The sequence below is a fragment of the Phyllostomus hastatus genome, unplaced genomic scaffold (assembly GCF_019186645.2).
Source record: "Phyllostomus hastatus isolate PE091 unplaced genomic scaffold, TTU_PhHast_1.1 phas_contig_17, whole genome shotgun sequence".
NCBI lineage: Eukaryota > Metazoa > Chordata > Mammalia > Chiroptera > Phyllostomidae > Phyllostomus > Phyllostomus hastatus.
The window spans coordinates 35866339-35880991 of record NW_025333664.1 but is presented as its reverse complement, the minus strand read 5'-3'; the positions used below and the strand labels follow the sequence as shown (position 1 = coordinate 35880991).

The window sequence follows — 14653 nt, the reverse complement described above, 5'->3', positions numbered from 1 at the left end:
TTCAAAGTGATAAGAATTATCCTGGGTTAGTAGAAGGCATCTAACCCAGTTCTGAAGGAGAGATAGGGAGTGGTTTCAGCGAGATACTCCTGGAACAAGTCACATCCCAGCTGAGTCCTGTAGGATGAATGGGAGAGGCCAGGAGGAGGAGAGCATGGGAAGAGCAACAGGTACCATGGCCCAGAGAAGAAGGCATGTGGCTCATAAGAGGACTAGCCAGTTGTTCTCATAGCAATTCAGGACAGCTGGAGTTTAGAGTTCAAGGGAGATTGGCCAGCCATGAGGCCAGAGAGGCTGCAGTCTTTGGAATGCTAAGACCTGTCTTTCAGAGGCTGTGAGCCAATGTAAATTTTAGTCAAGAAGTGGCCCAACAGATGCACCTTTTAGGAATATTAGTCTGACTACTGAGGGGAAAATGAATTTGAGGGGGAGACACAAGAAGTAGGAAAAACAGTTAGGGGAGGAGGTCTTTTATTCCTGGGTATAGAGTTAGACTATATGTCCCAGCTTCTTAAATAGGTAGGCAGGGCCTCGGGACTGAGTCACAGCCAATGGACTGTGGGCAGAAGCCATATATACTACTTCTGGGACTAGTCATTAACAACCCTACTGTGTGGCCCTCCTCAGCCAGAACTTGGCAGTAGTTCTCAAACTTGGGAATTACAGACATATCTCATTGAACACATGTTTCCAGGTCGCAGAGTCAGAGACTTTGCTTCAGCCAGTCTACAGTGAGCCCAAGGATTTGAATTTTTAACAAGTTATCAAATGCTGCAGATGCTGCTGAGCAAAGAACTGCATTTTGGATACCAAAACCCTGAGAAATGCAATTACAAGACAAATAAGAACAAATTATCCTGGCTTACTGAATGACTGTGTGGATAAGCCTTCTCCCACCTCAGAACCATTTTGGAATATGAAATGAGTAATAAATATACTTTTCTCAAGTTACTGAGATTTGGAGTCTATTTGTTTCTGTAGTTCACTTACTCAAATTAACACAGGTAGCACTTGTAGAAAAGATATATTAGAAAATGCAATAATGTGTATGATTGACAGTACTATGTCTACTTGGTAGGATGGTCATTTTTATCATAATTGGAAGAAGTGTAAGTGTGGTTTGAAGACTTGGCTTATCTTGCCCTCTTTCTTGGCCTCATCCCAGGATTTGCTCTTCCCTTTCACAGTGGGCTTACAATGATTACTCATTTGGCCTTTTTCCCATTAGACCACGGGCTTGTACATAACTAGAAATTTTATTTACTATCCTTACAATATCTGAAGCCCCACATGAAATAAACTTAAGAAATAATTGTTAGTCATCATGCTGATGTGTCAGTAAACACTCAAGTGCCCAGCCAATGTGAATAAAAGGATGTATGTGCCATTGGTCTTCTCCTGTAGACTTTTGCACCTGCTGATCCCTTCCATGCAGCATTCACCCACCCCAAATTAACTAACTCTAGTCGCTTAGACATCACTTCCATCAGGATGGCTACTCACTCTTCTAAGTAATTTTGTTCTTTTTAAACTTTTTTTTAATTTTGTTTCTCTTTTTAGCCCTATAAAAAAATTTTGACCCTATTTGCATCCCAGTAAAACCATATTTATATTTGACTCATGTTTAGCCAACTAGTCTGGTGCTCTATTTCGATTAATCATTCAAATTTTGATACATGATGCCCAAACATTGTCTGACCTTTAGAATGTACTCAGTAATCTTGGAAATTGATTTATTGTTTTACTTAATCCATAAAAATGAACAAACTCTCAAGGAAAACTTTTTCAATAAAAAAGAGTATAAGGCCTTGGGATATTGTCCCCAATTAGAAAATAAAAGTAATTCAGAGATAGTGTCAAAGTAAAATCAGGTGCATTCATCATACTTCAAAGTCAAGGAAAGTGTTGTAGCTGCTGCAGCTCAGTGCATTGAGTGTTAGCTTGTAAACCAAAGGTTTGCCAGATTGGTTCCCAGTCAGGTCACATGACTGGGTTGTAGGCCAGGTCCTGAGTTGGGGACGTGTGAGAAACAACCACACATTGGTGTTTCTTTCCCCCTCTTTCTCTCTCCTTCCCTCTCTCTCTAAAAATAAATAAATAAATAAATACAATCTTTTTTTTTTTTTAAAGCAAAGTCAAAGGAAGCTTATGGAATGAATGCTGCATAACAGCCCGGCAGAGTCAACACTGGGAAAAGGCCACCAAATATGAAATGTAGAAAGCCATGTTTGGTATTCACATTTGGAGCATGAGAGTTCCATGTGAACAGAGCCAAGACCTAAAGAATGAATAGAACTTTGTTATAATGGATGGAGTATACTGTAGAAGAACATAGATAGTAAGTCATGCATATAAGACATCTAGCCACAAAGAATAATATGAACTTGATGGGGAGAAGTGGACAACAATAGACATCACTGTTTTGCTAAGACAGGAAAGACCTGTGTATTTTGGAATACCAAAGGGAAGGAACTTCTAGAAAGAAAGCTGTATGTAATGTTGGTATATTGGGAATGATTGAGGAGACAAGGCATTGTTTGACACACACACAAAAAGGATAAGGGACCATGATGCAATGTTAAGGTTAATTTTTGGAAAGGAAAAATATAGCTATTATGCAAAGACAGAAGAGAAAGAAGAGAAACATGTGTTGGACGAAAGATATTTTGGGTAGAAAAGATAGAAGGTTAAGGGATTTCCTCTTCAGTGATCTTGATTTTCTCAGAAAAGTGAAAGATAGGACTACCTGTGAGGAGAAAGTGTTTAAAGAAAAAAATAAGAGAATTGGGGAAAGTTTAGAATAGCTTCTGAAAGGACTGTGCTTGGCTAATCAAAAAGATGACTTACAGGAACCATTAAACATAGCACAGCAATAACAATATATTTTAGCCTAGAAAAAAAAAGACCATGTAAATTTATAACACCAGAAGCTTGGCATTGCTCTGAAATGAGCACCTGAATTGATGATCTCATTGTCACATTTCTTTTTCCTATGAGAGCTAATTCCAGGCACTTAATTTTTCCACGTCTTAACTCTTTTGTGTATTCTTCTCATGTGGCTTCCCTTGACCATCTCATAATATTTACTTTGCAATATTTTACTCTCTGTGATTTGTATTCTCTATCTTTGAAATGAAATAAACTTGATGAAAAATTTGTGTAGCTTTTCTGTTGCTTCACGTTAGTTCAGCAAACATCTATGGAGTGCCACTAAGTGCCAGGAGCTGTGGGAAATGACTGGGAAGTAACCGAAAATTAAACATTTTACCTGTTGCAGAGGTTCTCACAGATTCTGTGGAAGACAGACTTACAGATATATAATTTCAGCACCATGTAGCCAGTGCTGTCTGGGGGCCACAGATCTTACAATCTTGGCAGTTAGGGTAATGATATTCATTCATCCACCAAATATTTTGTGAGTGCCCACTATGTGTCATATGAGGTGAACCTCTGGCAATATAGTGGTGGAAATAACATGTGTTTGCTATCTGGAAACATGCCCCGAGAAAAAAATAAAAGAATTTGGTGTGATAAGACAGTAGATACACAACTAAGGAGAGTTATTTAGTTTGAGTAACTGGGGAAGGTTTCACCAAGAAGGCAGCTTCGAAACAAGCCTGGAGTGAGGAGTCACCCATGTAAAGATACATGAACAGACACTTCCCCCCAGAAGGCGCATCCAACAAAACGGACCAAAGGCTCGGATGCACTGGGCCTGTTCAGAGAAAGAAATAAGATGTTGTTGGAGACACTGACAGAGGCAAAACGTTTGAAGTGTATTCTAATGCAGTGATTCAGTACCTAAGTCGTATTATCTTAGTTCCAGAAATTCAACCAGTTTTGCAGAGATCATATTATACCACAATATTCTTTACATGCAACATCATCAAAAATTGATTTCTAGTGAGCATAGTTCAATCACTCAATAATCATATATTGTGCATCAACTAAGTGTCAGACACTGTTCTACTTGTTGAAGATTTGGCAGCTACAAAACAGAAAAAGCCCTTGAAATTGAAGTACTTTTATCTAAATGTATATGTGAGTGAGCATTTCAAATAAAAGGGCAAAAGTACAAATGGCTTGAAGCAAGGGCATGCTTACATGTTTGGGGGAGAAAAAGGACATGAGTGAATGAAGAGAAACTGACATAAGAGAAAAAACCTGGGGGGAAGGGACAGTGGGTCAATATCACATGAGCTGCTGTATAGATTTGGGATTACATTGGGAATCATTGGAGAATTTTGAGGAGTGAGACTTTTTATTCTTATTTTGTAAAAAGATCCCCTCAGCTGTGGTGAGACAATAAACTCTAAGGAGGTAAATCTGGATTTCGTGGGGATACTCCTGGAGTATCAGGAATAAGATAAGATTTGGGAGTCAGAATTGGAGGCAGGGGTGCCGTGTGCCAGCCTCCCAGTGGACACTGGGTTGTCTCTGAAAGTCCTATCCCATGGTGGCTTGGGAGCAGGGTCTGGATTCCTGCTTGCCTCCTTCCTCTCAGCTTCTGGACACTGTGTCCTGGAACCTCTACATCTTTGGAGAGACAGAAAACGAAGCAGAACAGAAAATGATCAGAAAGAAAAGGGATAAGAAGAAGCAATGTGGGGATTCTAGCAGTGCTGGGGGTAGAGCCAGATCCCCCACCTAGTTCTCTTGTAAGAGGCCAGAGGAAGAGCACTTCCAGTTTCTCAGCTTCTCAGAGGCTGAGAGAAGAGCTGCAGTGTGCCCCTGCTGTGATCTCATTGGTGCTCTCCTACTGCAGCATCTCTCTTCCCTGAAGAACAGCAGGGAGCAAGTAGCAGTGGTGGAATTCCACAGCAGAACTAAGAAGACAGGAGCTGGATTAAGATGAGAACACAAAGACCAAAACTAGTATACTTGAGGAAGATGTGAATACACAAGAAATTAACTTAGAAAAAGTGTGGTGGGAGGTACACAGGTTTGGGATCATGGGTTATGGAAAAGGAGAGGAATGAGTCCTGGCTGGGAACTCATGGTTATGTTGTGTGCTCAGCCTCCCAGCAGCAGATCAAAGGAAAAAGGCAGCAAAGAAAGAAGAAAAGAGAATGGCCCAGGACACAGATATTTTCAAGAAAAAGAAGAAGAAAGGGCAGAAAGACAGGAAATCCAAAAAGAACAAATCAGCTTCCAGTATTTTGTCAAGTGGATGGATTGGACAGGTTGGAAAACTGAAAAATGGGACATTGATTCTGAGCCAAGTTGATATCAAGAAAATACATTCTTCCCAAGTGGCTAAATTAAATGCTTTATGAACTAAAGAGAGGAACAAGACCCATGCAATACTTCCAGACTGTTCTTATTTATTTCTTATTTCATAAGCTGCTTTTTTAGGGGAAAAAACTCAAACAAGTGATAAAACTTCTGGTTGCTGAAGTTCGTTTGATGGTGGTAACCATGTTGGTCCAATCACATGCAGTGTGAATAAAAAGTAAACCTATTAGAATGTTTAATTTTCTCCAGCAAGGTTCATATGACTTTCAATTTTACTGGTGTTTTGTGCATTTGGTCATATGTGATTATTCATAAATTTACTAATTTGTAACTGCTAATGTTTAGCTTTAAAGTGACATTTAATTTTATAAAAATAATTGAATGTTACTATATCATGAAAAAACTAAGGATGTGATAATTTGGCAGTTATTTTGTGGGAAAAGCAGTTTCAATTTTCAGTTTCAGGTATATAAAATCTACTTGATAGGAAATTATGTAAATTAAATGAAAATTTTGTGATAAAGAAAAGTTGGGAGTTAGCAGCTATTAGTGATTAATTTATGGAGGTAGAGAACTAACTTATTGTTACTTTGAATCAAGTCAAGTACCCAGATTATGCTTAATTTAAGAGGAAAATGAGAAAGGTGGAGGCAAGGAAGCTAGTGTTTGGGAGGGAAACCTCTAGATGAAGACCCAAGAGACTGCTTGCAGTCCTGATTGTCCACTAACTTTCTATGTGACAATGGAAAAGCCATCTCATTTCAATTTCTTAATTTGTGTAACTAATGAGATTAGGATAATTTCTGAATTAAGATTAAAAATTAATAGGCATAATATATAAAAGATTCATAAATCAATAAGAGAAAAAGATGAATATTTGGTTAGAAAAATGGACACAAGATACATAAAATTCTTTAAGGAAAAAGATAAAAAATAGCAGTAAGTCTCCAAAAATAGTTCTAGCACTCAGATTCAATTATATGACAAATTTTTTAAAATTTAGCTCAGTTGCTTAGAGCATTGTCCTGTACACTAAAAGGCTACAGGTTCCATCCCAGGTCAGGGCACATATCTAGGTTGCAGGTTTGATCCCTGACCATAGGCAAGGAAATGGATCAATGTTTCTCTCTCACACTGATGTGTATGTGTGTCTTTCTCTCCCCCTTCCTCTGTCTCCTAAAAAATTTAATAACTATATCCTCAGGTGAGGGTATAAAAAATAAAAATAAATGCAAAAGAAAACAAGAAATATACATAAATGGAAATTTTAAATGCTAAAAGGATGCATAAGTGAGCATATGAGGATATGTTGGTAATGAAAACTAATTGTAAGGGTGGCTTGAATTTAGCTTACTCCCAATAAAAGAACCCATTGTAAAATACAACAGAGTGATTATGAAATTTGTATGGAAACATAAGCATTCAACGCTTGTTTTCCACCCATAAAATTTCTGTAAATGAGCTCATTCAACATAGAGCTCTTTTTGCTTAAAGTAGATGAACAAAACTATAGCATGAATTAGGACTAGATTAGTTGAATTAAGACTGAGTTATTTCAGTAAAAATCAATTGGATGTGGACTCTCCTCCAATTCCCCAGGTCATCACTGTTTTATTTTCTATAGAGATGACAACAATAATACAATCCTATGTGGGTCCCATTGATATTAAACCTTTCAGGATTTTACTTTTAGTGAAAGCGTTGTGTGTTTCTGCTTGGTATATATTTAACATGGTATTTCAGTTGCATTTAAATTGATTGCTTAATTTTAATGGTTGAGTCACCAGGAAGGAAGTCTGTGACTAAATGGGTGAAAAAAAATAAATTTCTAAACATATAAATGCATTCTTCATTCTTAGTCTTCAAGGCCCAGCAACATGTAAATATAAAGTGAAAACTAAAATCATCTTTCAGAATGAAGAAATATTGCTTCCATGCCACAAAACAGGGAATTGTGAAGAGTAAGTGTTGCCTACCACTAAATGAATCATTGCCATTGATTCATTTATACAGTCCTCCTTTCTTGCCTCTCTGCCTCCCCCTCACCTTTCTATAGGTGGAAGACAAGAATATAGAACTAGGTAACATTGATTATTAGAGAGCTCTAACGCCAACACAGGCAGATGGTGCACAAGTCAAAGAATGTCAGATGGTAACCATTTTTACCTTGGGAGGTAAGGGTAGGACTCTTGCTTGGCCAAAGGGAGACCTGCCCTAAAACAAAGTCAAATGTATTGAACACTACAGCAGATGTTTTGGCTAGGAAAAATGGCCAGGGATGGGAAAAGAGTATGGCCTGGGGATAGTTAATCTACTGTGCTGTATTTTTCTTGGCTTCTGGTGAACCAGATGGTGATAGAGATTTTCCTCAGCATACAGACTCATGCGAAAACAGAAGGTTTGCTGCTTTGTAAATGAGAAAAATGGGAAAATTTGACCTAGTTATCTGCAAATTCACATAGAACTTCTCTTTGTGAGTTCATGACAACCTATATTTCAATCTAGGGAGCAGGCATTAGGCTATTGACACAATCTTCTTCAGCATAACAAACTGACATTTATTGAGAATGTTTTTTGGACTAGGAAACATATACATCAAATCCTTCTAACATAATTCAACATTGTTCTCTATTTTATAGGTGAGGGACAGAAGTTTGAAGAAGTTAAGATACTTGTTCATGGTCATCCAGCCAAAACTGATAGCTCTGTAATTTTAATTGTATTTATATGAAGACAAAGCATTGCTGACCTGTGTAACAGGCTGTCCTATATTTTAAAGCCTAATAGAAGTGGTGGATAAAAATTTAAAAAGCCCAGAGAAAAACAGTGACACTTCCTATTTTACCAAAAAAATGCTTGATGTGTTGAATGTTAAGGCTGGAAGGGAATTTAAAAATTGAGTCAGGGAATGTTCTCATTTTTCAGATATTCCAGAAGTTAAGTGACACAATTGAGAATATAGAACCAGCTGAAGGCAGATGCAGCCTGGATGAGACATCATAGGTCCTCTATTCAATTCAGTGCTTATTTACATCACCTGTGTTCTATCTCAACAGATACTTCTCAGAACATCTAAAGGCACATGCCACACAGACCAAAGCCATCTGCTAAAACTTCTTGGCACTAATAGAATACCATTACTTATAGTTAAAGTCCAAAGACTCTGCAAGCTGGTAAGCTAGAATGCCACTTTGTGGATTCTTCATAAATGTTACTGTCTCTCTCCATTTCCCCTGAATCTACAGAATTTAAAAGACTATAAATGAAGTGAAATTATGGTGATCCATTACTAACAATGACTGAAGGACTTGGCCATGGAGAATCTGAATGCCTCCAGCTAAGCATGTAACACTGCTGTGAACAAGGGCCTGGGCTCCAGCATGAGGCCTATGGCAGTGGAAGGCTGTAAATCAAGGTCATTAGTGCAATGACCTTGATTTATGATAGTCTCCCAAACCATTCTTTGATATGCACCACAGTTTGGGATCCCAATTTTATTTTTAACCTGTCATATTTTCTAGATGTATGCAGAAATTAAAGCTAGAAATACAGAACCCATCCTTGTCCCAGACACCCCCATGTTCCCCACCAAGAGACAACCTATACAATTTCTATTTTTAGTTCTCTGGGTAGTTATCTTCTTACCTTTAAATAACATGGAAGTAAACTGCTATTTTATTTATCTTTCTTAGATGAGGGTTATTCACTCTTACAATGACCATGGAGATATATCATTTATTTCATCCTCTCCCTTCCAAGATTTTGATAGCTAAAATAATTTTCTCCCTTTTCTGTTAGTTAGCTTTGAATCTTTAACTAATGCACCTAAAGTGTACAAGTTCCTCAACTTTTCTGTAGCATTTCCCCTACTCCCTTTACACATACAACCCCTCTTACAGGGTCCAGAATGACATTTATATTCTGTTCTGTAATCATAATAAACCAAAATAATTTATTCTGAATCTTATAACTAAGAAATAGCATTTTGTAATAAAGGCTGTAATGAGATAACATATCGAATATATTATTCTGATGTTGCTTTATGCCTCTTCCCTACATAACACATTTTCTAGCAGCCAATGACCATTTAGCCACTGGGAAGTGGGAAAGCCACTGCACCCCAGGCAAGAGGGAGAATGTAAAGTAGGGTTTTCAACCATTGCTACACCTCGGAATCATCTATGGAGCTTAAAAAGTACTGATGCCACCCTTAAGAGCAACTAATATAATCAGTTTGGCACATAGCCTGGGAGTCAGGATTTTTGAAATCTCCCCAGGTAATTTTCATTTACAGTTAAAGTTGAGAGGAAGTACTGGTCATAAAGAAAATGTAAATGGAAAATCTACCCCTTATGCCATTCCCTTTCAAATTCAAGATAAAGGCTAAATACCCAGAGAGAGGAAACATGTAGAGAGGTTGAGGGAAAAAACAAAAACTGAGGAGGGACTTTTGCTCCATTTCTTATTTGGGGATTTAGAACATATATCCTAAGAGGGTCTTCCCTTCACCCTTCTACATAAACTGAGAAAAGATGGTGTCTCAGTGTGATTAGGCTTAGCTCCCCAGAATCTCTTCATGCCTTGTCATAAGCAGAAGTCTCAACATGCCAAATGTAGCTAATGATGCTAACTGGGCAGTCACCATAGACAGGAGCAAGCAATCCTCAGTGAAATCACCCTGTGAAGCTTAGCAGATTGTATATGACATAATTGCAGGGGCATCAATGTCAATTGTGTTCCCCTAGAGTTGTGAGATGTGGAGCCTTGATCCTGTAAATAAAAAGTGCAAGATGAACCACTAGGGGTGGGAAAAAAGTAGAATTTTCAGTCACAATGAAGGGCCAATTGAGGTCAAGGGGTGGTGTCATCATAGAATCCTTCATTGGACTAAAGAGAACATACCACAGATTTTGGTGTTAGATGGCAGCTTGTTGCTCAGTCACTAGGTGGCAAAGGGACATTGCTGGAGAAGCCAGAGGGCAATGAAATGAGAGGAAACATGGAAGATTGAGAAGATACATAAAAGAGAATCCATTGTCCTTCTCCTGATTCTTTTACTGTTGGAGTTTACTACAAATTTGTGACTGTATACTATTATCCCAATGGTGTGTTTTGCAGGAATAGAAGTGAATGTTTATGTTTATTCTGAAATCTTGAACTAATAATATCCTGTTTGGTTTTAAATAACATTAAAAATGAAGCCCCCAGCCTCTGTTCAAGGTTGCAATATTTAGGACAGCACTATTTTCCAAAATACAATACATCATCACTGACCCAGTAAGCATACAATCTACCAATGGTCTGAGATTACTGACATTTACTATCATCAGAAATGGGCAGAACACAGATTTTTAGAACAATTTGAGGTTAAGTAAATAATAGCCCTAAATACAGTCTTTGGAGCAGAGGAATAATCAGGGTTAAAATTTAATATATTACTGTCTATGTGAATATCACTAAAGGCATTATTGTTCCTCTATTTAATTCAACTTGACAATATAGGGGAAAAACCATGCTGCTAAAATTTGTTATGTTAGAAATGTGATTGAGCATTAAAAAGTTTATATACTTGTAACTATTCAATTTAAAATGCATTAGCTATGATATGACAGTGAGGTCTTTATACTCCCTTTCATTTCATACTCTCTGTGTATTACCTTTTTGACACAACTAGGCATCCATGCCATATTCCAAAAGTGCAAAGGTGATACAACATGTACGTGATACAAATCATGGCATATTTTTTGCTCTTAGAAGTATTTCTATAAGGTGCCACTATTTGTCTCTCACACTTTAAGCATGATTCCTGGTGATCTGAAAGATGCATGTGTTCTCCAGATCTTTGATGGTCTAAAATCACTTGACTTCTAAGAACATGGGGTGCTAAGAGCATGTTCCAGAATGAAGTACCAAAACAGTTAAAATAGAGAAATCCAGGAATTCTGATATTCTGGTCCCCCCAAAAGGGAGGGAACATTGGCATTAAAATACTTGCTACTCAGAGGAATGTAAGTAAAAATGCAATATAACTCTGGAGGTAATGAATTGGACTGGTGCCCCAACAAACATTTTGTACTTTACATATGCTAACAACATTTCAGAGTGGTAGAACATGCAGAGGAGAAACTTAACTCATCAAAAATGAAAACTGCTTTGGGTAACCTGGGTCAGAGGAAAGGGACCACAATTCTGTGTGCTGTGTGAGAAAAGGTAGGTAAAAGATAGGTGCAAATTGAGGTGCTACTACAGAAATCCTCTGACCTTTGGTACTTCATGTTCATTGCAGGGCAAGCTGGTAATGTGGGGCACCCACTGAGGAATCTCTGCAAATTTTCAGTTTCTTGACACACATATATTCAGATGTGACTGCAATTAGGATTGACTTCAGAGCCCTCAATAATTTCATTCTTTTGAAAGAAATTTCACTTTTTTGTGTGTCTAAATCTTGGTTCATAAATTTTATAATCAATTTAGCACAAGCTTGTTTTTGAGAATTAGCTACATACTTAAATTGTACGCTTAAAAAGTAGAGTATAAAAATGTATATTATTAGCTGTTTATCTGAGTTTCTAGGACTTTGTGTGGCAGCCACAAATCAGCACTTTGCAGACTTTCAATCACAGTGAATGTTATTGCGTGAGGGCCATGGCTGCTGGGCTCTGGAAACCATCTGTCACTTCATTTGTTCTGTGGCCATGTTTCCCATAGGTAGCTCCCAGCCAATGACTGAGAAGAACTAAGTAAAGTCTGTTGTTGGCTGAAAGAATCTCAAGGACTCCTAGGTGGTTTGTCAATACTTTCTTACACTGTACACTTCCCAAATTCCCTTCCTTGTCTCCTTCACTTGGGGGTCACACTTATAGTATGGTCTGATGGCTCTCCCCGCCTTTACCAGCCCCCTCCTCCTTTTTGCTCATGCAGGTAGTTCCCTTAAGAAATGCCTTGCATTTCCCCAATGAATTCCATCTTAACATCTTCTCCTAAAAAGACTTAGACTAACACTCTCTACCTTAGAACAACTTGCATCACTCAGAACCACCTGAATCTGCTAGTGTTTCAATCTTTGCTATTCCAGACAATTAGGACTTCATGTCTACCTCAGAGACATCAGGCAGAAACTAGGTTTATCCAAAGTGTATGGCCAACTGGCTCATTCTAGAACAGTGGTTATTGTTTTTGCTTCACAAACTCTAACCATATGCAGCTGTTACCACATCATCCTGCTGGTGACCACTGACATACCTTCAAGAAACAAATGTTGCATCCTCAGTATTTGGTCTCACACCCCATTGTTCAACAGGGAGCAGACTGCCAGAATCTGGATTAGGACAAATGTCTTCAGATTCCCAGTCCAGTGACACCAAACATTTCTGTCTCACCAACATCGTCCTAGTCATGGGTTGACCTAAACCATCTTGTTTTCCTTTTAGGGTAAGATACTTAAAGTCCCAAAAGTAATGGATCTCATGTGTACAGGGAAACTTTTCCTTACAGTCTGTGAAATGTTTGAAATCCCTTCCTGACAACTGAAAAGATTTGGTTTGGTTTTGAAAAGGGAGAAGAGAACACCATGTGGGGAGAAAGGTCTTGGTTTTGATAAGACCACATAAAATTGTGTTGAGAGGGTACAGTTTCTGGCTCTGGTTTCCCAAATCTGTGTTCCCTTATCAGGGTTGCTTTTTTCCCACTTGCTGATTTGCCAGAATCCAAATCATGAGGAATCTGGATTCATAGGGCCCAAAATGGGATTGCCAGGGGCTTCTGATCTATCCCCCTGAGGGATAGAAGGGATGCTAAGTCTTTGCACAAAGTTTCTCATACCCTAAACTTTTCAACTTTTCAAAACCCCAAGGGCCATAACCCAGGAGTGGCATACATGTAAGATATGGGGATGAGCTGCTCATGAGGGCTTTCAGAGTCCTCCTAGTAGCTGAAAGCATGAACACACTCTAAAGAGGGTAAAACCCAAAGCAGTTTGATGTGATACAGTTGTGAAATCATAGTGCTATTTTTTTCCTAGTCTCTAAAGCTGCCTTGGTACAATATGGTGGTACAAAATATAAATTCTGGAGGAAAAATAAGATAAAATAGTAAGAAGACAAAGCACCATTCTTTTATACTCAGTCCCCTGGTCTTTGTGACTGTGATGACTGGCATATGCTGAGATAAGAAGTGAGTGCCTGTGGGATTTTGTACCCAGCACAAAATGTCACAAGTTGCTGGTCCTGTGGGAGCCCTGCCGAGAAGGGCCTTTGAAGGTTAGCTCTCTGCTGTTAGGCTGTGTGGTGCAGCCTGGGTGACCCAGATGCACTGGGACTTACATCACAAGCTCATCTGGTTCTCCCTCTTGTATTTTTCTAAGGTGAGATTTCCATAATCATTAATAATCTTAATAAGAATTAAGACACCAACGATAATGTAATTCTTATAAAGCATTTAAAATCAAGTAAGTAGAGAGAAAAATTGGACTTCTGCCATTGTTGTCTAAGATTAAACCCATCAGGAATGACCTAGAAGGATTAAGAAGAGTTACCGCTGTCTCTCTCAGCAATTTTTTACAGTTACTGATTTGTCAGAGTCAAAATTTCTATTTGTCCTTAACCCAAAGCTTCTCTCTGAGAATATGGCTCCTTTGGGGATTTTGAATTCTGTAAAGGATGGATGGTGGAGGGTGCTGGATGTTGTTTCTGTTCCCTGCTTTATAATATGCTTTGATTCCAACAGCAACAGTTGGAAGAAGTTCTAATAAATTAAAAACCTCAGAACAAGGAACAGAAGAGAATGGAATTAATGATAAATCCTAAACTTTGAATCTATAAGCTGACTGATCGGTGTTTCTATGCTTCTGTATGTCTGTTTTTCCAGGTTTCTATACAAATGTCAACCATGGTTATGGCAGTCATGTTTTAGATCCTGCAGCATATACTATTTGGTACCTAAGTAAACATAATGTCAGTGGGAGCACATAGGTCCACCTCCATTAATGTTTTATTCCTTAAATTTGCAATCCTGTTTTTTTTTTGCCAGATTTTAGAGTTCTATGCACTGACTTGTCATTTCTGCATGGGGATAGAACCAGCTGTGACACTCTCAGGACACAGCACATCTACCTAAAGCCAAGGGCTGCAGAGTGATTTTCTTGATCAGCTGCATCCTTTGGTGAGCTCTCTTATGATCAAAGACATTGGCAGCTAAAGTAAAACTACTGGACTTCAAGCTGTGGCACAGTTGAAGGATAAAAGTAGTAGATGTCTCTCAGGGTGCCCTTGTGTTCCAATATTGTGCTTATAGAAACTAGGGAGTAGATTAGCCAAGTCATTTTAGGGCAGAAGGTAACATTTGACTCAGCATTCTCGTAGTTCTTAGATTTATCACTGTTCATAACAAAAATGTGAGAATTTCCTTTGGTTTGGGGTAT

The 14653-nt window shown here is 38.4% G+C and overlaps 2 protein-coding genes across 2 annotated transcripts in view; one reads left to right on the top strand and one right to left on the bottom strand.

Annotated features, from left to right (window-relative positions):
• The window catches only part of MACROD2 (mono-ADP ribosylhydrolase 2), a 2133612-nt gene that overhangs the window by 41843 nt on the left and 2077116 nt on the right, over window positions 1–14653 (bottom strand). The gene's annotated exons all lie outside the window — the stretch shown is intronic.
• Window positions 4454–5276, top strand: CUNH1orf131 (chromosome unknown C1orf131 homolog). Its single transcript, XM_045833095.1, is given in 4 exon segments — window positions 4454–4599; window positions 4601–4734; window positions 4737–4836; window positions 4838–5276. Coding segments are annotated over 4 exon segments (819 nt in total).